Source organism: Centroberyx gerrardi, chromosome 11 (assembly GCF_048128805.1).
Source record: "Centroberyx gerrardi isolate f3 chromosome 11, fCenGer3.hap1.cur.20231027, whole genome shotgun sequence".
Classification (NCBI taxonomy): domain Eukaryota; kingdom Metazoa; phylum Chordata; class Actinopteri; order Beryciformes; family Berycidae; genus Centroberyx; species Centroberyx gerrardi.
Genome location: NC_136007.1, coordinates 6760945 through 6788836, shown reverse-complemented (window position 1 = coordinate 6788836; position 27892 = coordinate 6760945). Strand labels below are relative to the sequence as shown.

Below are 27892 nucleotides of genomic sequence, written 5' to 3'. Positions count from 1 at the left end.
AGACCATATGATAGTGATTTTGCAGTATGGAGGAGAAGCAGGGCTGTTAAAACAACGAATTAGCCTTGTCTGGGGTTAGTCTGTGTGTGTGTGTGTGTGTGTGGAAGAAGAGCCTGGGATCCAGTTTACTGGCAGGAAACAGGAAGTTGCCTCTTGACTCTCAGCTAGGGCCGAGCCTCTTATTGTCTCATTACTGGATGTACAGAAACCTCAGCTATTCATTCTTACTGTGATCAGGTTTTAATTACTTTTTTACCCCCAAATTTTCCAAAATCCATTACGTGTTTTTTTTGTTTGTTTGTTGTTTTTACTCTTCTCTTCTCTAATCTTGGTAGAGGGTTTTGGGATATTTGCCACATTACTTGTGATGCGATGTGGGATGATGGGTGTAACCTGTGAACGGTGATGCACTGGTGAATAAAAAGGTGGGTGAACTCTCACCTCCAGTCAGTGATCATCATAAGGCAAACACTCACCAGTATAAACATAAATCAATTATACTTTCAGAAAGCATTAATTTATGCTTGTTTTCCCGTGGATAACTGGCCAGACAGGAAAGTGGATGAAACAAAAAAGTAAACAAAAAAGTAAACACTTAATCACAAAATAACTCCTGGAATGCATTGAGCATCACAGATTGATGATACAGTATGCAGATATGAAACGGTGTTAAAGTGTCTAAGGGTGGATTATTCTTATAAAATAAAAACCCCCAAAAAAATCATTTTCATTTAACTTGCACCAGTTTGAAAATGATTCTCTTCTGCAAATAAAGACGTGGGGAAACTGAGTGTAAGTGGCTTTGTGTGTGTGTGTGTGTGGTCTGTAACCTAGCATACAGTATATATTGTATTTTTTGTCAGGATCAAAACGTGAGCTACGCAGTAACATGGAGGGAGAAGATGAAACATACTCTATATCTTCACAATTATTTATAGTGTCCTAATCTAACGTGTGTGTGTGTGTGTTATTTCTTGTTGGCAGGTTCGCAACACAGTGGCACGAATGAACAAAATGTGCCTGTGTGTGTTCATGTCTGCCTGTCTGTTTAACATAATGTTTATGCGGCTGTTATTCCTGCTGTCAGGTTCATATTCATCCCCATGATGACGCGGGTGGAACAAGATGAAACATAACTGTGTGTGTGTGTGTATTCATGCCTGTATGTCTGGGTCATGTTTAACCTGATGTTAATGTCATGTTTTGTTTCAGGTTCGTAACCTGTGCTACATGGTGACACGGCGGGAGAAGATGAAACACACTCTGTGCGACCTCCAGGAGAAGATCTTCCACCTGCAGATACAACTACTGGAAGAGGACATGGCTGGAGGTAAGAGGGAGGGAGGAGTGTGTGTGTGTGTGTGTGTGTGTGTGTGTGTGTGTATTTCAACAGCCTGAAGTCCTTTCTGGTAGTTGAGAAGCCTTTCCTTTCCTCCTTAAGTGGTGTTTGTAGTTTTAATAGTACTAGTAGTGGTAGTAGTAATGGTAGGAGTAGTGAAGTAGTAGTAGAAATAGTATTGTAGCAATTGTGGTAGTAGTAATAGTTGCAGTCATAGTAGTATTAGTAGTAGAAGTTGTAGTACTCGTAATTGTAGTAGTAATAGCAACAGTAATGGAAGTTGTTGTAGCAGTACTTGTAAATGTAGTAGTGGTATTAATTGTAGTAGTAGTAATAGTAGCAGAAATAGTAGTAGTTTAGCAGTGGTATAGTAGTAGAAGCAGTGGTAGTATTAGTGTAAAGGTTTTTTCTCAAGATTGTTGGGCTCTTGTCAAGTCCTTTTCTTCTTTCAGCTTTCTAATTACAGTCACCTAAAGAGAACAATGTGAAACTAATCGCAACACTTCACCCACCCTAGCCTGCAGCCAACCCACATTCTGTCCACCCAAAAAAACATACAATTTCTGGAAAGCCCCCGATGGTGGAAGAGCATAACGGTTACATTCTTACCCTTGCTGAGTTATGGCGGTGGGCGGGCAGTTTGGGAAATGGCCTTTCATCTATTTTGAGCAGCAGGCCACACTTGACACCTGCACAGCAAAGAACAATGGGATAATAGGTTGGCCAGACGTGCGACACACGCCATCCAAGTTAAATGGAGCTCTATTTCCTATCCACTCAGCACAGGTGACTGACCTCAGAGCCTTTCATGCAGCTTCTCTGTGATCACAAGGAGCACAGGAAGGCCACAGCTAAACGGAGTGTGTGTTGGTGCTGCTCTCTTGGCTAGGCGTCTGTTCAAAAACAGATCGTTTCAGTTGGACCACCAGGTTAAATAAGGTTGAATAAGTATGGTGAGAAGATTGCATGAAGGGAGCATATCTGTTTTTTTTTGTGGTTTGTTCTGCACCCTTCATTCCAAATGTAGATTCTTTTTTTTTTTTTAGTTCCTCGGTGGAAAAGTGTTACTTTGACATTTTTACTTTAATTCTGTTATTCTTCAACTCTGTGAATAACACTTCTGTGGATAAAACTACATTATCATTCCACATGGAAACAAGAGGCAGCGCTTGACATAAACTAACTAGTGGCAGTCATGGTAATATAAAGTGTAGCTGTCATGGTAATGATAGTGAACTCTAGTTGTCATGGTAGTGATGGTGAGCTCTAGTTGTCATGGTAATCATGGTGAGCTCTAGTTGTCATGGTAATGATAGTGAACTCTAGTTGTCATGGTAGTGATGGTGAGCTCTAGTTGTCATGGTAATCATGGTGAGCTCTAGTTGTCATGGTAATGATAGTGAACTCTAGTTGTCATGGTAGTGATGGTGAGCTCTAGTTGTCATGGTAATCATGGTGAACTCTAGTTGTAATGGTAATGATGGTGAGCTCTAGTTGTTCTGGTAATTATGGTGAACTGCAGTTGTCATGGTAATGATAGTGAGCTCTAGTTCTGGTAATTATGGTGAACTGCAGTTGTCATGGTAATGATGGTGAACTCCAGTTCTGGTAATTATGGTTAACTGCAGTTGTCATGGTAATGATGGTGAGCTCTAGTTGTTCTGGTAATGATGGTGAACTGCAGTTGTCATGGTAATGATGGTGAGCTCTAGTTGTTCTGGTAATGATGGTTAACTCTAGTTGTCATGGTAATAGTAGTCAACTCTAATTGTCAGGGAAATGTTAGTGAACTCTAGCTGTCATGGTAATGAAAGTGAATGCTAGCTATCATGTAAATGATGGTGAACTCTAGTTGTCATGGTAATAATTGTAAAGGTAGTAGAATCTAGTTGTTATGGCAATAATGGTGAACTGTACCTGTCTTGGTAATGACACTAAACTGTACATGTCATGATAATGTTAGTGAATCCTGTAATGTTTATGGCAATAGTGAGCTGTCATGGTAATGATGAAGTGAACATGTGTTGTTATGCTATTGATGAGCTGTAGTTGTCATGGTAATAAGAGTCAGCTCTAGTTGTCATGGGAATGATAGTGAAGTCGAGCTGGCATGGTAATTATAGTGAACTCTTGTCACCTTGGCCCTGTGGGTCTGTCATAGAGTGATGTGTGACTCCAAGTTTCTATGCTCTCTGGGTGTGTGTGTGTGTGTGTGTGTGTGTGTGTGTGTGTGTGTGTGTGCGTGTAGGGAGTTGTAGTAGTGCCCCAGCCGGCGCTCAATTTGCAGTGTTCATCATTCCTGAGGCAGGCTGCTCTGCTCCTCTCCTAGCCTAGTCTATTAAACACGCACTTACATACAAACACACACACACACACACACACACACACACACATATTTACACACACTTTCACACATGCACACACACACAGCCACATACACTCAGTAACCCTGAGACACACACACACACCCATGCACACAGCCACACACACACAATAACGCTGAGACACGCACACACTTTTTCACACATACACACAGTCTTGCACACACTTTCTCTCTCTCACTCACACACACACACACACACACACACACACACACACAGAGTGCAGAGCCCCTGACTCAGCAGTTTGCTGCCATCAGGAACCGGGAGCCGTGCTGCTGGCACTAAACAGCCATATCTATTCACACTGCCACAGGAGTTAGATTAGGGAGGATAGTTTGTGTGTGTGTGTGTGTGTGTGTGTGTGTGTGTGTGTGAGAGAGAGAGAGAGAGAGAGAGAGAGAGCACTGGGGGAGTGAAGGATGAGGTTGTCTGCTATAATGATTGGTCACGTCCCTCACCTAGTATCTACCTCTTTTCCTCTGCCTCTCTTTTATCTTTCTCTTTCTTCTCCCTCTCTTTCTTTTTTCTCTCTATTTCCTCCTTTCTCTTTCTCCCTCTCTTTTTCTCCCCTACTGCTCAATCTCTCTCTCAATCTCTTTATCTTTCTCATTCTTTCTCTCTGTGTTCCAAGTGTTTTCTTTTTCTCTGTCTCTTTCCCTCTCTCCTCTATCTTACTTTGTTTTTCTCCTCTCTCACTCGATTTCAGTCAGTCCATCAGTTGTCTCAGTTTGTTCTCCATCTGTCCAACTCTCTCTTTATTATTTAGCGTATTTCTCTCCTGGCAGCTCTTCTTTTATCCCCCCTTTCCTCCCAGCCTAGCGAGCTAGATACCGGCCCGCTTAGCATGTTTTCGATTCTAAAACGGTATCACAGCTCAAAAAAAAAATGTGACACTGAAACAATAAAATAACTTAAAAGTAATCTAAAATAGTGCCGAAAACTGTTTAAATTCAATTATTATACTAGTTTATTAGACAGTGGTATTGACAGATTCTGTTCATTTTGTGGCCAAGTAAAAGTATGGCAAACAAAATAAGCCAAATGTGTGGTTTTACCAAAACTGTAAATGGGACAGTGTCATTTCTTGCACTTCCAGTTAAGTGTGATCCATATGCATGTGCACCATTAGATTCATACAGGACAGGGTGAATACAATATGACAAACATGTTGGACATCATGTACTAAAACATTTTCTAACACTGTTGATTTATAGTTTCAAAACCTTCATTCGCCGTGTTCAGTCAGAAAAAGACTGTTTTGTTCTGCTTTTCGTTGTCTGTGTTTTGGTTGTTAAATTGGCCTCAAATCCAATTCCAAGTATGAAAATGTCTTAAAGAGCCTTAAATTTGTCTTTCTGGAACCTGCAGATACCCTGAAGTCACACACACCCCCCTCCCTCCCACCAGCAGCACTACCCATCCTCCCCTCTCCTCCCTCAGGACTTGTTTCCCACGTAGAAAACACACACACCTCTCCTCTAACCCGTCTCAAACGGCGCCGCTAACCTCTGTCCGCCTGTCTGTCTCTCATAGTAGTTCATCTGTCATGCTCCGCTCTGTCTGTCAGTCAGCCTGTCTGTCTGTCATGTTTATCTGCCTGTCTGTCATGTCGCGGCCTGTCTCGTCACGCTCCGTGGATACTAGCCTGTTACCAGCGAGGCGGGCGATATCCCTATAGTCCCACATGCTGACAGAGAAGCTACATAATGCTGGAAATACAGAGATGGTGAAGTGCACAGAGTATCCGGAGTGTTCTCAGCTCCTGTGATAACATAAGTAAGGGATAATGTACAGCAGGCTGGTCATTATTGCAAAATAAGCCCTGACAAGGTGATTCAAGACCCCGAGATGAAGCGCTTATGACCTGGCTACTTCCCAAAGACTTTAATCATTTGACACGAAATACTGATTTAAAAGGATTTTATTATGAGCTGAAGTAATTTACAAGCTTCCACCAAAGAATTAGTTCAGCAGGACTGCAAACATAGCAGCCACAGGCTACACTGAAGCAGAACTCACAACTAACTTGAACTAGGAATCAAAAGTTTTGTGCCCTTCAAATAATTTAAAGAAATATTGGGAAAACTTAGGTTGGCCTGCAGTAACCAAGGAGTAACATCTTTTTGGCTGAAGGTGTCAACAAAACAAGAAAGTGCTTAGATATGAAACGGCAGTCTGTAATGTGAAACAGTTGTCTGTTATTCAGAAATAACAGACATCAGCATGCACTCATCTGCCATAGCATGACATGACATGACATGACAATATAAACTATATAGGCAGCGGACAATTCCAACACACTTTTAGTAGACTGTAAGAGTGGGAAGTATGGGAAATACTTACTGTATCGATTAGGATTATAGCGATATATTAGTTTGCCTAAGATATTGGCCTTTCAATAACAATCAGATATCAGCCAGTCAGTGTTGCTCACCCCCGATATGATTGTACTCAATCGGCTTTGGGGGTGGCAGTCTATAAAACCTGGACCTGCGTCACCCTGCTTTAAAGAGCAGCTAACCCTCCTAAAAGAATTTCATTAGTATGGGTTTCAATTATTAATATTATTATTATGGGTTTCAATGGAGAGTTTTACTGTCTAAATGTTGTTTTAGAGGCTTTTCCACCCTGACAAGAATAAAACTCGTAAACTTATAAATGCTTGATTGATTGAAAGGAATGGACTATAGCACTTGGGCTCACCAGGAACAATTACCAGACTACTGTATACAGGACAAAACTCCTTTCCAGGCACTGAGATAAGTGGATTTCCACCTTGGCTGGGTTGTTAGTTATGTTTGCATTGGCCGCTGCTGACCTGATAAACCTGAAAAAAATTGCCACCTAGAGGACTTAATCTGATTACGTTGTTTTCACAGTAACTGTAATACTGTCATCTGATCACATGTAATCTGTTACTCGCCATTGCAGCGTCTCAGCACTTTGTAAAGTTGCAAACATAAAGGAAATCTGGATATATTAGTCCCATTGTGTTTTTGTTCATTTGATTCATTTCTCTGCAATGGAACAGTTCTCTGGTGGGGAGCATTACTCTTTTTTAACTATAACCTCATTCACACACACCTGCACGCACACACACACACACACACACACAGACAAACACAAACACAGGGCTGAGAGTTACACCAATAATATTCTGCTGGTAGTGCTGTTTTGTCTCTAAAGCAGCCACACAGAGACATACACACACACATACACACACACACACACACACGGCCAAGTTACAATGTTCACCATTATACACATACATAGACACACATGCATACAGCATACACACACTCATGTACACACACATATACACAAACACACAGGGCTGAGAGTTAGAGTATTATTCTGCAGGTAGCGCTTTTGTTTCTTGAAAGCGAACACACAAAGATGCAAACACACACACACACACACACACACACACACAATACAGGGCTGGTTTACAATGTTTAGTATTATTCTGCAGGTAGCACTCTTTCTTTAAAGCACACACACACACACACAGTTTAGTGTTATTGTTATGCAGGTAGTGCACTGCATTTACATTCTGGCTCAAACCGAACTGTGACAAGCTGACAGCGGTTAGTATTGGCCTCTCTGATCTGCTCTCTGCGTGTGTGTGTGTGTGTGTGTGTGTGTGTGTGTAAGGGAATACAAGGCTGAGGTATAGTGGCAGAAGGCACATAGCTGATCTAGAGATCTACAAGAGAGAGGGAGAGAATAAGGACTGAGAGAGAGAAAGATGGGGAGGGACGGGAAGGTAATGGGATGAAAGAAAAGGGTGGAAGGAGAGAAGAAGAGTGAAAAAGGAGGGGAGACATCGAGAGAGAGAAGGGAGGAGAGAGAGAGAAGAAGCGAGGGTAAGAGAGTGTGAAAGGATAGAAGAAAGGGTGGAGGGAGAGAGGAAAAGACAGAGGGGAGAGAGAAAAAAGCTTTCTCACGTTGCACTAACGAGCTCAGGTAAGAAATGGGACACAGCGTCTACACACACACACACACTGCAGTTCAGTGCACCTAGAAAGAGGGGAAATTAATCACACACTTCAAAAAGACGAATCCCCTGGCGCTGTTGCACCTTCTAAACGAGGGAGGGTTGGAGGAGAGGGAGCGAGGGATAACATTGCAGAGATGGAGAGAGAGAGAGAGGGTGGCAGCAGGGAGAGAGAAATGGAGAGGAAAAAGCACTGATCTAACAAAAAAGTATTTTAAATGGTTTCCACTGCTGATAGTTGGATTTGTGCTGAGATTACAAGCTGCAGGGCGACGCTTCTGCATGTTCAAGCCGAGCCTGCAGCCGTCCTCCAAATCCCTCCAAACTCAAAGACCGGTTTCCCCATTTTCCAGTCGTCGAAAAAAATTCAAAAGAAAATGATCAAATGAGGGAAAATGTCGCGGAAAAACGCGGAAAAATTGTCCCCAGGAAGATCAGAGGATAACATGGTCCTCCTCTCCAAAAAACCTCGGCAGAAATTAGACTTTACAAGCTGTGTGGAAAAGCTTCCCCTTTAGGAGCTTCCTCAAAGATCCCCCAGTGCTAATGGCCTCTGCAATTCCAGCAACAGCCATAAAATAAATTGGAAAAAGGGGGGAAATGTCTCTTGCATGTACCTGCACTCTCTTACAAATCCACATGTAAAAACCCAAGTCTCATACACTAACCTAGCCACCTTCAAACACACGTCAGATTTTAATATATTACCACATTAAAATATGACAAAGACCAATTCAAAATTGCTGTGTAGAACTCTTCACCTGACATCCCGCCTCCATTTGACTGTTAAATTGATTCAACCAATCAGAAGTGGAAAGAGGCACATAACAAACAGATCCCCCACGAGATGGCAGAACAAGTTTTGGGACATTTGTCGATAATTCTCTCGTGACAGTAAAGCCACATTATACCATCGTGTCATCGCGTTCGAGGAGACAGTGGGACCGGTCCAAACCGGAGATCCACTCGATGCTGTTTGGCATTCTTGCGAAGAAGGCCATGTAAAGTAGTGATAATGTGAAAATAATTTTTACACTCATGAATAGAATGGTAGAAAAAGTTAAAGCGAGACGTAAACATTGTGCCACATCAACATCTCATTAGCAAGTTTTCTTTCAAGCAACTAAAGAGTATCACAATTGAAAAGTAGCTTAGTGCTAGTTACATGCTCGACAGCTGTGAGTGTCTTGGCAAACAGAAATATAATAATGAAAAAGAAAATGAAATCACCACTGCAACTTAACAACTAACGTTACTGCTAACATTTAGGTCACAAGGCCTGCTACAGTAACGTTACATCCTCAACAAAAGCCAACAATCCTGTTGGCTGAGAGAAGTTGGCCAGGGCTAAACTTTTCGCCGTCATCAGCCATCAACAGCCAATCAGATTTCCTTGTTTCCCTACCAATGTGGTTTTGTTTCATGAACAAGTCCGCCGGTACAAAATGGACGGAAGTTGATTACAGTCACTAAAAGCTTCCCAGTTCTTTACAACTTTTGTTAGAAAGACTACAGGATAAAAGTGAGAAATCTGGTTTCATCCAAAGGAATGCATCAAGGATCCGCTCTTTTTCAAAACACATCCACTCAGTTCTCTTTTTGACTGCAGTGCCTGAAATCCCCTCCCATCTCCGGGATACGACGCTGTCTTCTCTATCCTTGATTCAGCCACTTCAGAATCACTTTACTGGCTGAATAAAGTCGTTTTTAAAAGGAGTTTTGTCCTGGTTGCGTTGGTGCCATCATATCGACTTCATACATATCAAGGACAGCAGGACCTGAAACAGTGAAAAGGACTCACTTTGCTCCTTTTCTTCTTCCAACTTGAGGACACAGTCAGTGAGCTTCAAAGACTCTTGCAATTGTTTGTTTGGAATTGGATGCCACCAAGAAATAAAAATCCTCATTGAGAAGGTCAATATTGGTTAGTTGTCTACAGCATTTACTCAAAAATATTAAAAAAACAAATGATAATGGGGGACATAAGAGAGAAACAGCTGGTTTCTCTTCAATTCTCTTTGTGAAACAGGGAGTTTTAGCTTAATAACTGTATCAGAATCACTTTCCTCAAAATGCCCTTCAAAGTTCATAAAATAACTGTGAAATTAAAAATGAGGGGGCAAAAAATGCATCTGAAAATTAGGAGGAATAATCTTTTTTTGCATTTCGTCCTGTTAACATTTTCCTTTTTTTTGGTGAGTGTTAGGGTTGTCAAACATTCATGCGTGACTGCGTCTACTGTCCCTTGTGGGCCACTGTAGGTGATTCGTGGGAACCAACAAATCGGTTTCTAATCAGAAAACAACTGAGTACGCAGCCTGAAGCAGTGGGAGAAAGTGCTGACTCCATATAAACCACTGCGTCAACAAAAAAATAAAACAACCAATATCGTAAAAAAAAGAAAAAAAATTCCACAATGAAGCGGTGGAAGTTGGACTGGTTGGGGACAGAGAGAGGGGAAAATGGCTCCATCCTCTTCTGTAAGGCCTGTAAGTTGGAAAGTCATGATATAAAATAAAACAAATCTTAGTGGTACAAAAGGAGTGTTTATTTGCCAATATGCAATGAAAATGTATTATTTCATAGTTCAATAAAAATGACACCATAAAGGACTAAAACACTAAAACATTAACTTTTTTTGGCAACGATTTTGTACCTCACTTTACAAACCTTACAATATGAACTAGGTTTAGACCGATATATTTGTTTGCTGATATGTTTTCTATTATTATTATCCTGGCTTTCAATACTGGGTCAAATTTAAAGATTTTCAATACTGCCACAAAATATCGGCTATCTGCAGCTACAATCCAAAAGTATTGGTATCAGCCTTCAAAACGCCTATCGGTCAAACCCTACTATGAACTGCAATTCAACACATACCCGACTTACAGCTTCTTTCTGTGCAGCTCTAGAGCAAAAACAAGACACTTGACTTCCAGCTCAGTCATTTTCATTTTCCTCAGAGACTTTGAACAGTTTGTCACTCTCATAACTTTTACAAACTGCCGCAGTTTAACTCTACATAACTTTTAACGACCGGACATTTTGGAACTTCATCCTAACCCAGGCAGCGATCTGGTGTGGATTTGGGAAAAAAAAAAACACTTCCACAGCCTCCAGTCCGGGCGAGGAGAAGCTCATTCCCTCCTATTTCCTTTTCACTATCAGCACTCCTGCTGTCAGTTTACCTTCTCCTCATGTTGTGTTCTGCCAATTCACCTCATGGGGTTTTTTCTTGAAGTGGTGCCACAGCATGAAGCCCTTTGGGATGCCATATATTCCTAAACTAACATGGGAACCTATCAGACCAGCATGAACTCTTTCTTTCTTTCTTTCTTTCTTTCTTTCTTTATTTATTTCTTGCTTTCTTGCTTGCTTGCTTGCTTTCTTTCTCCTTCATTCTACACATTGAGTATTGTGCACCTACTGAACTGTACACTCTCCTCTGTTTCCCTCCCTCTTCCCTCACACACACACACACACACACACACACACACACATACACACACACACACACACGGGTCGTCTCAGTGTGAAATCTCTCTCTGGTCTCCCTCAGTTGCAGCCATGCATGACCTGCTCCTCCATGCTAAAGCAAGCATGAGGACAGCCTACTGCTGGCTGTGACAGCCTGCACACACACACACACACACACACACACACACATTCATTAGCTTGCAAATGTACACATGCATACACACACAAGCAGGATATATTGTATACTACAGCACAGTTACAATATAATAGCATATACTGTAGTGCACATGCAGACACACACACATACACACAGGTACACACATATATATACAAACACACACATACGTGTCATATCATCCATATTGCACCCATATCAACTATTTTAAACTACAGTACCACAGTAAACTACCGGCTGCTGATCGAAACACACACACACACAAACACACACATATACAACTATTGTGACCGTCAGTATAGCTGTAATGAACTACCTGCAGGTGCCACCTGCTGTACAGACACACACACACACACACACACGCACACACACACACACACTGATACACAGAGCAGCAGGAGAGTTAGTGAGCCGTGCAGTCAGGACTCACTGTGTTTGTTTAAACAGCGGGAGCCTGTTACAACAAGACATCCCAACAATAAGGGCTTTCCATGCCATGGGATATGAGAGAGAGGGAGAGAGAGAGAGAGGGAGAGAGAGATTATCATTGTATGTGTGAGAGTCAGTGAAGTGTGACTGAATGTGTCTGCAGTGCTTCCTTACATGCTGTGTGTGTGTGTGCGCGCGCGCGCAGAGTCATGGACGTGGATGTGTTAAGGGATGTGTTTGTGTTCATGTGGTAAAGGTAGGGTTGGGCAATAATCCATCATTATCACGTCTTTCAATAGCATCATATTGTGATGAAATGCTAATATTGAGTTATCGTGATGCGCAATTCTAAATTGTCTAAATTAATGCTAAAAAGCAAATACTGATTAATATCTCTCACAAAATGAGATCTGAAACAAATGAGGGAATAGTATTTGAGAATGACTAGTATAAAAGTTTCATCATTTATACTCTAGTGCCCCCCTCACATCTAAAGACCTGCAGGCTGTTTTTGGAGCATTTCCATCAGCCAGAAAATGACACTGCTCTGATTGGCTGGTAGTACGAGAGGCCCCGCCCCCTCCCTTGCCCCAAAAGATGATTGGTCGACTCCAGTAAAATCAGCTTTCCACTCAACAAACCAACTGTGTTCTGACTGACCTATATCAGAGGCAACATGCTTTATTCAAGCTTTATTCAAATTTAAGTACAACTTTGGCAAAACAACAAATAGTACAAAACTGTTTTTATTGTGAACAAGGAAGATCCAGGAGTGTAAAACATTAGATTAATGTATATGCACAAAGTGTATGTATGTGCGTTTGTGTGCATTATTTGTTTGTGTATATTAGTGTATGCCTCAAATTGTGCGTGTTCATATGTCTCTTCACCATGTGTACATTAGTGGATGTGTTGGTGTGTGTGTACTGTATGTAGGTATATACTGTATATTAGTGTGTGTTGTGTGTTACCTGCCACGCTCCCAGCTGGAGGTGGGGAGCGGTCTCCAGGTGTGATGGGACGGCTCGCAGCGTGGCGGCCCGCTGCAGGGCTCCGTTACATGTCACACTGTGTGTCAGCATGCTCACACACCTGAAAACTAGCACAAAACCTGGTGTGTGTGTGTGTGTGTGTGTGTGTACAGTATGCTCATGGTCTGCTTGCTGAAAGGTTTGACAGTGTTGCGGTTTTGTTGTTTTTCTGTTGAGGTGTGACTGCAGTTCAAAAAGGTGAATGGACTAGGATTTCTGATTTTTACTTAAAAAGTTACAAATGCGTGTGCACATGCTGACACACACACACACACACACACACACACTCAGAGAACAGAGAACTCCAGGACAAGTTTTTTTTCTTAGTTTCATCTCTGGGGTTAACTCAGGTATCATTCATCAAAGCAGCAGAAGCGCTGGGCCCACATGGGGCTTCAATCTGACAGCTTCACCTTCGTGCTTTCACTGGAATATTAAACCTGCTTTACTACTGGCATTAACATGCATCTTGGGCATTTGGATCCTTATCTGGGTAGCGCTTCACTGCATAAAGATCCAAGTGTAAATGTACCTAAGATGCACTGAAGATGAATAGTGATGCGATCGCCCAAACCATGTCAGGAGGCGGTCAGAGACACATTCAGACACATTTGGCCACTTTGTTAAAAGGTGTACAAACATTCCCAGTCAATATATTATAATATGTAATTGGAAATAAGCCTAATTGGTTGTGTTGCTCTCTTTGTGATTAAACCGTTTTCAGACTTGCAGAAGAGCAACAGTAGTGTTCTTGTGTGACTGACAGCTGATTTAACAGAAGACCAGCTGTTGTCAGACAAGCTTTTAAAGCAAAAAAGTGCAAAAATGTAATAATACTACTTCCCTAAATCCTTGGAGGTTACACAGAGATTATCAATTTTGCTGTTGCTGACAATGCATATTTTCATTTTGCGAGGGAAAGAGCAGTCTGATTTGATGTTGATAGGTGAGACTTTTATAATGCGAGGTGTAAATGAAATGTAGATATCTCCTATTTGGATGCTATCTAGATAAAAACACACGTCAATGCAAGCTGCATAAAGGCCCGTAGTTGAATGTGTAGTTCATATCTTCTTTCTGTTTACCCATAAGGCTCTTCAAGTCTCCAATGACACAGTGCAATTAATTAGCATGTCGTTCATCACCTACTGCAGTAGATAACTAACATGAATCTTTTTCTTTTTTGTTTTATTCTTCTCAAATGATACAATACAATGTAAATATGAGATTAATGTGGCCAGATTTGCTGTAGAACCACAAGTTCCCGTCCATTAGAGCCTTCTCCTATGTTTACTTCCAACTATCAAGCAAAGTTTAGACAGATTTTTGAAGTCTTGCACCTAATTCACATTTTATTTTTTTGCATTTCCATCAGTTGAGTTGAAGCAAATAAATCGGCTTCCTGACTGTCAAAAAAAAGTATCTTTCAAGTATTGATTAGTGTTGGCTAATGTTTGCCATATTTTATCACATTTTGCCATTATACTGTATATTTTATTATCCCCCCTTTATCCATCCCTGCCTTTATCCCTTTATGTACGTTGTTGTAAATTGTGTGTCTGCTGCTTTCTCACCCATCTCTCCCTCTTGAAAAGAAGAGATTTCCTAAGCTTAATGGCACTTCCTGGCTAAATAAATCTTAGATAAAATAAATCAACCAAAGTCCATCACCTGACCCCGTCTTCTGTCTCTCCCTGCAGAGAAAACCCAGAAGGGAGAAAAGAGGAGGCAGAACGGAGTCAAGGAGAAAGGGAAGGAGAGAAGGAAGAGCAGTCCTGAGAAGAAAAAGGAAAGGTGGAAGTCAGAGAACGGCTCCCTGCTCAAAGAGCTAGGTATGTCTACTGTGTGTGTGTGTGTGTGTGTGTGTGTGCGTGCGTGTGTGTGTGCGTGCGTGGGTGCGCACCTTGCAGTGTTTTGCAGTGTTTCCAAACAGATTAAACACACTTCATTGGCCAAACATATGCCTCTATGTGTGTGTGTGTGTGTGTGTGTGTGTGTGTGTGAGAAAGTTCCTGCTGACAAAAGGTTGCAGCACATTCACAGCTTCGATGTATCAATAATTTATTTAATCCAGCATATCAATATATATATAAAAACTCTTCATCAGGGCAAAAAGCAATAACAATATCCTGGGACAATATAGAAGTTAGGAATCTTAAATATTGTTATTGCATTTTGCTCTGATTAAATCTTTATATGTTGAAACTTTGGCATAAATAAATTATTGATGCATCGAGGCTGTGAGCGAGCCGCAACCTTTTTCCAGAAACGATGGAATAGTATCGTCTATTATAATAATAGTCTGCTGTGGTCAGCACCTCTCCAATACCGGTGTACGTTTCCTTTTTCTTTTTTTACCAGAAAATTCCTGCCTCCATCATCACTGTTGTCATGCGTTCTCTGTGAATTGATCAGTGTAGACCGAGTGTCAGGTGCAGCCGTAACGTCTCTAATAGGAGCTGACTGCAGCCCGGCCCAGCAGGCCCGATCTGATGCATCAATCTGTTTGCACTGGAGCAACACTCACAGAGAGAGAGAGTGAGAGAGACAAAGAGAGACCCCAGTCCCCCCTCATGGCTTATCAGTAACAAATATGTCCACCTTGTTTTGGCCTGTAATTGTAATTCTTTTTTCAGTCACTGGTCAGAGAGCAGGGTGAGCCAGGTCTCTCGGTTAATCTTTGTCAAATATTAGTCAAAGATTAGTCAGTTATCTTGGTCAAAGATACTCCAACAGTTATGTCCACACTGGAAATCAAACCCATTGATCATCGCTCCCAGTTGGGGGACGATCCTACCCAATTTTAACTGACATTCAAAGCTCGGTCTCCCACATGGTGTTGCATCATTACTAGATGCATCATTCCCCCCAAGTTTCATCAAAATCCAGTGAGCGGTGTCTGAGATATATCGACGCATGGACTAACAAACAAACAAACCTTGTTTAGCACCCGCCTTGGGCCCAATCTGTGTAATTTTGAAAATGTCGCAACAAAGTGGTGAGATGCATCATTCCCAGAAGTTCTGTAAAAACCCAATCAGCGGAATCTGAAATATCAGGCTTGACACTTGGAAAAAACAATCAGTGTAATTTTGAAAATGCCGAAAAGCTGGGTCTGAGATGCATAATTTCCCCAAGTTTCATCTAAATCCAATCAGTGGTGTGTGAGATATTGTGTGTGGACAACAAATGAAACAATGTGGCATCTTCCTCTTCTGGTCAATCAGTGTAATTTCGAAAAAACCTCAACAAAGTGGTGAGATGCCTCATTCCCCCGAGTTTCATGAAAATCTGATCAGCGGTGTCTGAGATATCCCATGATGGACAGATGAGCGAACTAATGAAGGAGTGGAAGGAGTGCGATCCGTAATCCTTATCCCCAAATTTTTCATGGGTGACAACGGAGAGAAAGCGGGAAAAAGCGAGAGTAAGGGAGAACGACAGAGAGCGAGGGAGAGAGACAGACGTGGAACGTGAGGGAAAGCTCAAAAGAGAGAGGGTGAGCAGCTCCGTCATTATTAATATCTGTCATTGACGAGAGAACGGGCGAGAGACAGCGATAGAATAAGGGAGAGAGAGAGCTGTCACTGTCGATACTCGTCACCGGCGAGATGAGGATGGATGGTAATGGTTATCTATCCTGCTAGAAGGGGATTCATTCCTCACTGCCGATCATTACAGCTACATGTGACGCTCAGCGTGAGTCCAGCACGCTCGGGGTCCATGCACACGACGCACACATCACTTTGTACCGAAGCGCTAAACGCGGATATGAAGTGGAAATCGAGCCCACGGATCATACACAGGTGTTTGTTTATTACATTTACATTTCAGGCATTTAGCTGACGGGGGGGGGGGGGGAGGTAAGGGTGCAGTGTGTCTCGCTGAAGGACGCTTTGACAGACTTGTTGATGGACACACACTGGCTGTTGTGGTGATCACATCTGTGACTTTGAAGTTGCTAACACTAGACCGCCCTGCTGCCTGCCTATTAATGTGTAAACTGATAACATTTCAGTATACACACAATCTCATAAAAGTCAAAAACCATACTGTCCTCTGTCTAAATAGATTACGACACATAGCAGGTACATCTCAAGGATAATATCTTATTAAATTAAGAGTTTGTTTGCAAAAACATGTAACTCCATTTGTTAATTTCTATAAATCAAACTAGTAATGCATATTGTCAATAGGCGATAACGGCTTTTGCGACAAAGCAGATTTTGGATTCAGAAAGTAAGTTGTGTGAAGCATAACATACAACAGTCAGTTCATGTTTTTTCAAGAATGTCGTTTATCTGTTTTTGGAAATGAACTCTTCAAATATTGTTTAAATAATAATCCGTGACATTTTCATCTAAATAAATATCTGTTTTGCTACTCTATCACTGGTTGATAAAAAACAGTAGGGATTCAACCTATAGCCAGTTTATGAAGCTTTTACATTTCTTGTTCTAAACACTCGGTGTCTATTAGGTCTTTCCCGGGAAAAATCGTGAATTTCATCATCGGGTAATCGTGTACACAAAGTTGTTTTCAATGAATTGTTCTCCATAAATTGTATAAACTGTCCTCAGATTAAAAAAAAAAAACGATCTCTGACTTTCCTATGATAAGGAATTTCACTTTCTCCACTTTTCTCCAGCCGAGAAGTGAGAGAGGTTGTTTTTTTGCCGTTGGCTAACCGTTGGTGTTTCTTTTATTTTCCACTGAGTAGCTTTGGCATGTTTGGCTTGGAGAAGGCTAAACGTTTTTTTGAGTTCCTCAGGAAATAGTCAGAGTTTACATAAGTGTGGGCAGAGATGTGTTAATTGATGTGGTAATTGTTGTGTTAGATCAGATGTCAGGATACCAAAGCCTCTTTATTCAGCAAATTTGGGAGTTTTGAATTTTGAAATGGATATCTATCTGTCTATCCATCTCAGACAGATGTGTTTGCAGTGTTTGGCCCATAAAACCAGTTTTTCCTGAAGTCCTGAAAACATCCCAGTGTTTTTTCCAGATACAGCTGCTTGATGGGACAGCAGGGCTGTGACAGTGTGAGGAGAGCTGGTGTTGGTGGCCGAGGCAGAACCAGAGCTCACTGACAGAACCAGAGCTCACTGACAGAACCAGAGCTCACTGACAGGATCAAACATAGTGTTTCCTCTTCTCTCATGGTTCAGGTTATCTCTTTCATTTTGAACAGGAGGTTTGTTCCAAAATGACAGTTGCGCCTTTGAACAAAGTGACACCTACGTTTTCAAAGTGACTGATAGCACAACGTTGAAACAAGTTGTGGTGGTTTTTCAGAGGATAGTAGGTAACTTAACTGCATGGCTGACAAAATCATAGCAATTTTACAGACTGGATGCTTTATATTTTGCAAGTTTGAATGATGAACAATTAGTGATTTGTGTTTGCTTTGGGGTGTTTTATTTTTTTAAACGATGCATAGCATTTTGGAATTTAACTAATAGTATTACAGATCATAACACAGTGTATGAATTAGCATTCATAATAACAATCATATTGATGATATAAAATGATACTATAAACACATGAATATTGTTATGAATATTTTAAATATGTTTTAACTTTTAAATGAATAATATAATGCATGAATTATACAATTATGCTTTATCCGTCCTTGACAACAACTAACACCATAAAAACTCAAGGGGAAAATTTGTGGACCTCACAAATAATATTAAGATGTAATTAATGTGTGTGTAGGCGTATAATACAAAACAACAATCATTAACAAGCAACCAACAAACTAGGGTGAGAAAGTTTTTTTATGGGGAAAAAAAATAGTAGCAAGATGCAATGTACGTATGTTTGTGTGGGTGCATGAAATGAAAAACAAAGTCCTCCAGGCTTCCAGTGAAACAAGCACCTCCGCTGTGACTTAACTCTATATGTAGGCCATCATGTGGGTGGATTCACATTCTTATATAATCTTTGTTTACATGTATCTATATCTAATAAGTTATGAATATTCCTGCACCTCTCTAAAATGCTCTGGCCCATGCAGAGAAGTACTAATCATGATTAATTAGCTTTGAGCCTAAATGAGAAGCACGCACCTGAGTTATGATGGCTGATTATGCTCACTAATATCATTTATCCCCCTTTGTTGTGAGCTTTCATGCACATCAGTAAATACAGTTCACCTGCACATTGGTTCGCATTTAATAATAAGATGATATTGTATTGATGCCCGTAGGGAAATTCTCATTATGCTGCTCTGCCCTTAAATGCCAATAGAAAAGAATAGGCTACAGCTTTATTGTCCACCCAACATGGGAAACTGCGGGATACAGAACAGACACATCAGCAAACAACACATAAGACACATGAAAAACATTAAAAATACATAAATAAGACATCTTGGCATACTGACAACAGCACACGTGTGGCACATGCAGAAGAAAAGCCTGTATTACTTCCAGTGATCTAAGACAATTTGGCCAAAAGTTATGAACTTGAAGAAGAAAGAAAGAATCTCTAAAAAGCTAAAGAAGCCAAAAGCTAGAAACCGCTGAATGAAGACTCGACATTGTCATCAAGAGACGAAACCACCTGGAGCTGCTCTGTTGATATAATGGAGGCTTTCTTTGTTGGATTATAGCGTCTTGGTAGGTTTAACATGCAGCTGAGCTTAATTTCACTGTATCACTAACATTTCTGGATCATAAAATCCACCCATATGCCCCGAAAGTCACGCTGGGTTTCCACCATCGTTTTACATTTTTTAGTAGGTCCAGGTTTTAGGAGTTAAGACTTTGGCATTGTGGGCCGGCAGTAGCCTAGAGTTCAGACAAAATTGGCTTGGTTTCCCATTTCAAATCTGCTGTACGAGCTGATTAGCTGATTTTACTCACCAGTTTCAGGAGTGTCGATCTGGAAAACCTGGAATGGATAATGACACCCTGCTTAAAGGAATTTCATCAGTATGGGTTTCAGTGGAGAGTTTTAGTGTCACATAATGATCTAAACGGGTTTGAAAGAAGAGTTTTAGTGTCCCACAATGGTCTAAACGGGTTTGAATGGAGTTTTAGTGTCACATGATCTAAATGGATTTGAGTGGAGAGTTTTAGTGTCCCGTGATGGTCTAAATGGGTTTCAATTGAGAGTTTTAGTGTCCCATGTTGGTCTAAATGGGATTGAATGGAGAGTTTTAGTGTCCCATGGTAGTCTAAACGGGTTTCAATGGAAAGTTTTAGTGTCTCATGGTGGTCTAAACGGGTTTCAGTGGAGAGTTTTAGTGTCCCATGGTGGTCTAAACGGGTTTCAATGGAGAGTTTTAGTGTCCCATGATGGTCTAAATGGGTTTCAATTGAGAGTTTTAGTGTCCCATGATGGTCTAAATGGGTTTCAATTGAGTTTTAGTGTCCTATGGTGGTCTAAATGGGTTTCAATGGAGTTTTAGTGTCCCATGATGATCTAAATAGGTTTGAACAGAGAGTTTTAGTGTGCCACGGTGGTCTAAATGGGATTGAATGGAGAGTTTTAGTGTCCCATGGTAGTCTAAACGGGTTTCAATGGAGAGTTTTAGTGTCCCATGATGGTCTAAACTGGTTTCAGTGGAGAGTTTTAGTGTCCCATGATGGTCTAAATGGGTTTCCATGGAGAGTTTCAGTGTCCCATGTAGGTCTAAATGGGTTTCAATGGAGTTTTAGTGTCTCATGATGGTCTAAACTGGTTTCAGTGGAGTTTTATAGTCTCATGATGGTCTGAAATTTTTTGGCATGGTCCAATTTGAGGATATTAAGTATTGGTATCAGCCATCAAAACTCTATATCGATCAAACCCTAATATACAATATATAGACTCCAATATGTCCAGCATCATATGTCCATTTGTATCTTAGGACGGTACAGTTAAGATGTAATCTGACAGTGATGTTTTGAGCTTTCGCCCACACACACTGCCTATCAGCAGCGAGGCAGGCCTGTCTCTCATTTCCTTATTTAACCAGAGCGGAGCGTCGCAGGGCCAACAGTGTTTTCCTGTCAGTGTGAATATGATCAATAAACAGAGCGACGATAACAGAGGACAGGAGAGTTGTTTGGCTCTGCTTCCTGTTCTGATATGATCTCCCCCCCTCTCTCTATTTATCTCTTTTTCTGCCTCCCCCTCCCTCTTTTTCTCTATTTTTTCTCTGTTTCTTTGTCTTTCTCTCTCTCTCTCTCTCTCTCTCTCTCTCTCTCTCTCTCTCTCTTATAACCTTCCATCTTTATCTTTCCTTCTTTCTGTCTTTCTTCTGTCTTTCCACCTGACTGCTGAGGGATAAGGACTGTAACTTGATGTTCAATGGATGCTGGGAAATCATCACTCACATAGTGTTTCCATGACAAACAAGCCCTTCTGTTTATGTGGTGTGCTTGTGTTGTGTGCAACCGTATCATTTGTATGTGCGTGCGTGCGTGCGTGCGTGCGTGCGTGCGTGCATGTGTGTGTGTGTGTGTGTGCGTGCGCATTTGTGTGTGTGCTTGCCCTTCCCAGTGTGTTCTTGTCTTGGTGTGTATATATTGTGCCTGTCTCAGTGTGTTATGTGTGTGTTTGTCTCTGCATGTCGTGTGTGTTCGTGTCTCGCTGTCTCTGTGTGTTTGTGTGTGTGTGTGTGTGTGCGCGCCTGTGTCAGTGTGTGTGTGTGTGTTTGTGTGTCAGGCCATCTGTTCTCTGTCGGGCCTGGTACTGACTCCCAGGGCTTTGTCTTCCTCTCTGTGTGCTGGGATCAGGAAGACAGACATGTACCATAACTCCACTCAGATGTACTGTCCCCTATCCCCACTGTTTATTAGTGGGATTCCAAGGGCCATATGCCAGTGGTGATTTGAAGGGGGATTATGGGCGGAGTTTTCCTCGTGTCGCCCTTTTAGGCATCGGCTGAGCTTCATCCTTAACTAAAGATGAGGTGTAATGGGTGTTGTGTCCACCAGGAGCGTCTTTTCACTTCTTCGCCGACTTCTTTTGTCTCATTATTCTCAGTGGAAACGCTGGACAATGCTGCTGAATGTTCCCGACAGCCGTAGCAGCTTAGTGTATTTTAGAGCAATAGAAGGTAAAAATATCTCAACTTTTCACAGACTTTGAGCACCACGCTTCAAATGGATTTTCTGTATTCATTTAGTAACAGCAAGCGCCACAAACCCTGCTTGAAGACCCCATGAAATGGCATCTTTACTTGATGTATTTCCTGTTGAAACAGGATGTTGGGGCGGGACATACCTCATTCAAAAGTCTAAACTAATGGAATATCAGTCAAAGACAGAAAGGCAGTTTTATGTGATGGGAGGGGCAGGATTGCTTAATAATCTGTGGTGGTTTCATTGGTTGGAATTTATATTTACGCCTACTAGTGCAGCATGAGGTCACCATTAAAGATACTCCGTTTTCCAGGAAGTAAAAGTAATGGGAGTTCATTTCATGGGGACTTTAACACAATCATCTGTTTAGCGCTACTAGCTAAATAAGTACACATTCTGTTCAGTTCCATGGTGCATTTGTGGCAGCAACATGTAGATTTAATTGTCACTTTATTTGAATGTGATTTCAGCTCTCTGGTTCCCTAGTTACTCAGCTGCCTTAATCTATTTTATGGAGAATACATTAACATTAGGCTACTTGGCTTGATAATTAACGTTAGCAGCTGAACCGTTAGCTTTTAATATGTAAACGGTAGAACACAGTGCCGAGATGCATCATGCCTCCAAGTTTCATCAAAATCGGACCAGTAGAGTCTGAGATGTCAAATTTTGAAAAATTTTAATTAGCTCAATCCATAGTAAACCCCTCCCTGATTTCATAGCATGGAGGACAACAATGTGATTTATTATGAAATGAGTATGTATTATCTTACAAACATTTAGCTATAGATTTAGCTATATATATCCTCATTTAGCTATAGATTGAGCTATATATCCCCATACATCTCTGTATTTCAGCAGTCCATGCAAACTAAACGTGACAAAGAAAGTTCTCTCATCGTTTGACGTTTTGAACTGCATACTTCATTTACATATGGGAATACGATTATGCGAGAAAAGTTTCTTGGTTACGTTTTCACAGTCACACAACTTTTACTTGCTCTTACTAATTAGATACTGATCAATAAAGAACAGGTATGACTTGCAGAATATCAAGTGCTTTACGCTGTGACAAAATTTGACAGCACACAGGTGTAGCGGAGTGAAGTGTCTCTCCTCTCCCAGACTGACTGACATGAATCTGCCTGTTGATGACCACAGTTCTGTGGATCAACCTAAATTGATTACACAGAACTTGTTTACGCAGTCTGTGCAGGCTTGCTGGCCAAATGATCAAATTCTTCCCACACCAGTCCTCACTGCATGACCATCTGCAATTGGTCTAAAATATCTCGTGTTTGCTTGTGTTGTCTTGCAGAAAAGCTTCTACTCTCGTCTCCTGGTTCAGTGCCTGTTTAATCTTCATGCACCCCGACTGGCAAGGAGAATAAATAAGCGAACAAAACAAAGCCACTATTAGTATTCACACATTTGTATGCGCCACCGTGCTCGACTATGTTTCTATTTCGGGCAGGTTCAGCTTCGTTGTGAGTAAACTGCCTCCTTAAGTACGTGGTTTTCAGACTGAATGACCAGTATGTGTCCTGTTGAACAGACCCTGAGTGTCCTTATTTACCCCCTTGTGTCCTAACTCCTAGAGGAACCTGAGGCCAACCAGCCTGTAAATCCCCAGGCTGTCCAAGGTGACCTGTCCCAACAGAACAGGGTCAATCCTGGGATCAGAGGTGACATGTTAGGACCTGATCAGGCGATCGTCTGGGATCAAGATGAACCGCACTGTAACCTGACTCCTCTGAGAGACAGAGAGGACAGACAGAGAGAGACCGCTAGAGATACCGCTAGTGAAATCTGCTGCTAGCTAGCGCCGGCTTGTTTTTAGCCAAAGTAGCTAGCTAGTGCTCCAAGACAGACTTTCGCCGGGTCGTATCTCTCCAAGACTCCGGACTTCTCTTGCCTGTGTCAGTCGTGGTCTGCCACTTGAGAGACTGACACCCTTCTCCCTCACAATAGTCGGATTGTATCTGGATCAGACACAATGCCGTGTGAAGACTGCCAGCTGCTCCAGAAGGCAAATAGAAGCATAACTAACCTCAAGGAGGACATTCGTAGACTCTCGGATGAGCTGAAAAAGAAAGATAGTCTCTTATCCAGCTTCATTAACACCGCCTCTACTCAGGCTAAAAAGATATCAGCGATGAACTCGGCTATATCCGACACCATTCTGTGGGATCCAGTAACCCGTCCGCGACCCTCCTCCTGCTCGACTCCCAGTCACCCGGCTACCTGGACCGAGGTAGTGGTCAGGGGCCGCAAGAAGAAGAAGAATGGTCACCAGGCAGTCTCACCACCTCCCCTCAATCTTTCAAATCCCTTCGCGATTTTACAGAGCGAAGCACCGATGCATCCAGCGGATCTCTCCGTGGATGCAGCCATCGACCCGCGCTCTGCTGCTGGCCCGAGGTCTGGAAGAGCTGCGCCCGCGGCTGCTTGAGCCTTCCCCGCTCAATCCACCGCTGGCTACAACGGCAACAGCGCACCAGGTTCCTCGTCTGCTGCAGCGGCCGTCTCCCATCCTGCCACCGCTGATCCTCCTGTGGTCACCTCGACTGGCTCCTCTTCCACATCACGGCCTGGGAATTCCCGGTCTCGCCTCCCCAGGCAAAATAATTTGAGCACTGAGGTGCATCCCTGGTTAGATCTGCCACCATCACTGCCACAATCCCTTTCTCTGCCTCGTGCCTCCGTGATAAACTACCTTCTGTCCTAAAACGCCATCCAGACTGCTCCAACCTGGTCATTCACGTGGGATCAAATGACGTCAGCAAACAACAGTCGGAAATCCGCCGTGCGGACTTTCAACAACTCATCTCTGCCTGTTCTGGAACCGTAGTCAACTGTACAGACCCAACGGACTTCATCCAAACCTGCATGGGGCAAAGCTGCTCTCTGCAAACATTGACTATGCGTTGGCTAACCTGCAAAATGCCTGTCAGACTGTCTGAGACAGTCCATGCCACCATGAGGTAACCCACACATACATTCAAAATAATCTTCACTGCCACCATAAATTTACTGGAAGGGTTCCTGTTACAAGTGAAATTTCTGCAACATCTGGCCAAATTCATCCCCTACCAATCATGGGGCATGGACTATCAAACTCACATTCAGCTGCTCTACCTGTAAATCACATCCCAATCTGTCTAACACTCAGACACCGTACTTCTGTCTCCAGAGTATCCCGTTCAGTAAATTATGACAATCTTATTACCATTACACACACTATAACTCCATCCTCGCCTCCCCCTCCCTCCAAATTTGGTCTGCTAAATGTGAGATCGCTGTCAAACAAATCATTTATCTGTCAAGATTTTATTGTGTCCCAAAATCTAAACTGTTTCTTCATCACTGAGTCATGGCTCACCCCTGATGACCTCTCCCCTCTCATTGAAGCCACTCCTTCAGGCTACTCTCACTTTCATCAACCCAGGTCACATGCACGAGGTGGTGGGGTTGCCGTAATTCACAAAAATGCCCTCAAGTGCGCCATTATCTCTGTAGGCCCCTTTTCATCTTTTGAATTTCTGGCTTTTGTGATAGATAGCACCCCGCCGGTTTTCTGCCTTCTAGTATACAGACCCCCTAAGCCCAATATTGATTTTATCAGTGAATCCTCTGATCTCCTCTCCCACATTGCTCCGAAATACGACAATATTCTCATTCTCGGAGATTTCAACATCCACATTTGCTGTCCCTCTGAAGCCATGACCCGCGATTTTATAAATTTACTTGAATCCTTTGGTCTCCAACAATCTGTGAATGGCCCAACCCATGTTAAAGGCCATACCCTAGATTTAGTTGTCTCCTCAGGTCTCTCTATCTCCAACCCTGTGATAGAAGTTTTTCACCTATCTGATCACAGGGCAATCATTTTTGACCTCGATTTGCCACGCCTTTCTCCTGTCCGCCCTGCTCTTCTCCGCTCCCGCATTCTAAACTCTTCCACTGCCACTAGGTTTGCAGAAGCCTATAGAGAGGCTTCCATCACTACCAGTATCAAGGCTGCACCATCTCATGTGAGCACAGAGGAACTTGTCTCACTATTCAACAATACTGTTTCGGCCACCCTTGATTCTGTTGCACCAGTCAAAACTAAAAAACGTAAGCCTTTGGCCTCACCGTGGCTTAATAACAGTAATATTAGAGAAATAAGGAGAGCATGCAGAGGGGCAGAGCGGAGGTGGAAGAGAGATAAATTGCAGATCTCATTTCAAATTCTGAAGGATCTCTTGGATAAATACCAGCTGGCTGTCAAAAATGCCAGGGCTCAATACTTTTCCAATCTTATTGACAAAAACTGCCATAATCCCAGGGTACTTTTTAGTGTGTTAAACTCTGTCACCTCCTCTACTCCCACCCCCTGCTTAGAAGTGTCTGTCTCTAAATGTGAGGATTTCTTAAACTTCTTTAGAGTACTTGATATCAGAGCTAGTATTAGTCCATCTGTAAATAGCCTATCCATGTCCTCTGAGAACACTGCAGTTCTAAATTCCCTTAATTCCATCACTTTACCAGAACTTCATCATATTATCTCCTCTATGAAGACCTCCACCTGTTCTCTTGACATTATTCCAATGAAACTCTTCAAAGAAGTTATTGGCACCATGGGCCCCAGCATTCTTTCAATTATCAATAGCCCTCTGGAAACCAGCCATGTTCCCCAATCTTTCAAACATGCAGTGGTCTAACCACTTTTAAAAAAACAGAATCTAGATCCTTCAGTCCTCAATAATTACAGACCAATCTCCAAACTCCCCTTTCTTTCTAAAATTCTTGAAAAAGTAGTTTTTAACCAACTGTTGTCCCACCTGGCTCAAAACTGCATTTTTTAAAAATTCCAATCTGGTTTCAGAGCTCTTCACAGTACTGAATCTGCATTACTGAGAATAACTAATGACCTCCTTCTAGCTGCTGACTCAGGTAACTGCTCCGTCCTCTTGTTCCTAGATCTAACTGCAGCCTTTGATACAGTAGATCATTCCATTCTCATTCACAGGTTAAACCATTGGGCGGGGGGTCTACGGTTCTGCCTTAAACTGGTTTTCTTCATATTTAGCTAACAGATCTTTCAGTGTCTCTATTAGCGACTCATCTTCTTCCTCTGCCCCCATGTCCTGTGGTGTCCCCCAAGGTTCCACACTTGGTCCAATCCTCTTCTCCATCTATTTGCTTCCGCTAGGCCACATTATTCAAAAACACAACATTTCTTTTCACTGTTATGCGGATGATACACAGATCTACCTCCCCCTAGAGCCTAATAACTACACCAAACTAACTGACCTCAATAACTGTCTTCAAGACATCAAATCCTGGATGGCTGCAAACTTTCTTCAGCTCAATGAGAATAAAACTGAAGTTATCTTATTTGGACCACAGCATTTGACCAACATTATTTCTCCTCATCTTGGCCCATTGGCCCCCTCTGTTAAACCACATGCAAAAAATCTTGGAGTCGTATTCGATTCAGGATTGAAGTTTGACAAACAAATCAATCAGGTAGTAAAATTAAGCTTCATGCAGCTCCGCATCATCTCCAAACTCAGATCAATTCTCTGTATTTCTGACCTGGAGAAAGTCATCCATGCCTTCATATCATCCCGCCTTGATTATTGCAACTCGTTATAGTTTGGTATCACTCAGTCTTGTTTATCCCGTCTCCAACTAGTTCAAAATGCAGCAGCAAGAGTTTTGACAAGGTCAAAAAAGAGGGAGCACATTACTCCCATTCTTGCCTCCCTACACTGGCTGCCTGTTAGCTACAGAATTGATTTTAAAATCCTGATGTTTGCTTACAAGGTGTTAAATGGTTTCGCCCCCTCTTACATTACAGAACTCCTGTCCCCATATCACACTGTCAGAGTACTGAGATCGTCTGACCAAAGACTTCTGTCTGTCCCGAGATCCAGGACTAAGTGTTATGGGGACAGGGCCTTCTCTATCGCTGCCCCAAAACTATGGAATTCTC

The 27892-nt window shown here is 42.1% G+C and overlaps 1 protein-coding gene across 1 annotated transcript in view; it reads left to right on the top strand.

Moving 5' to 3' along the window:
- Window positions 1–27892, top strand: part of jade2 (jade family PHD finger 2) — a 193158-nt gene that overhangs the window by 153038 nt on the left and 12228 nt on the right. The window contains exons 11-12 of the mRNA XM_078286437.1: window positions 1213–1330; window positions 14533–14664. Coding sequence (XP_078142563.1) covers window positions 1213–1330; window positions 14533–14664 — 250 coding nt within the window. The remainder of the gene's footprint in view (window positions 1–1212; window positions 1331–14532; window positions 14665–27892) is intronic.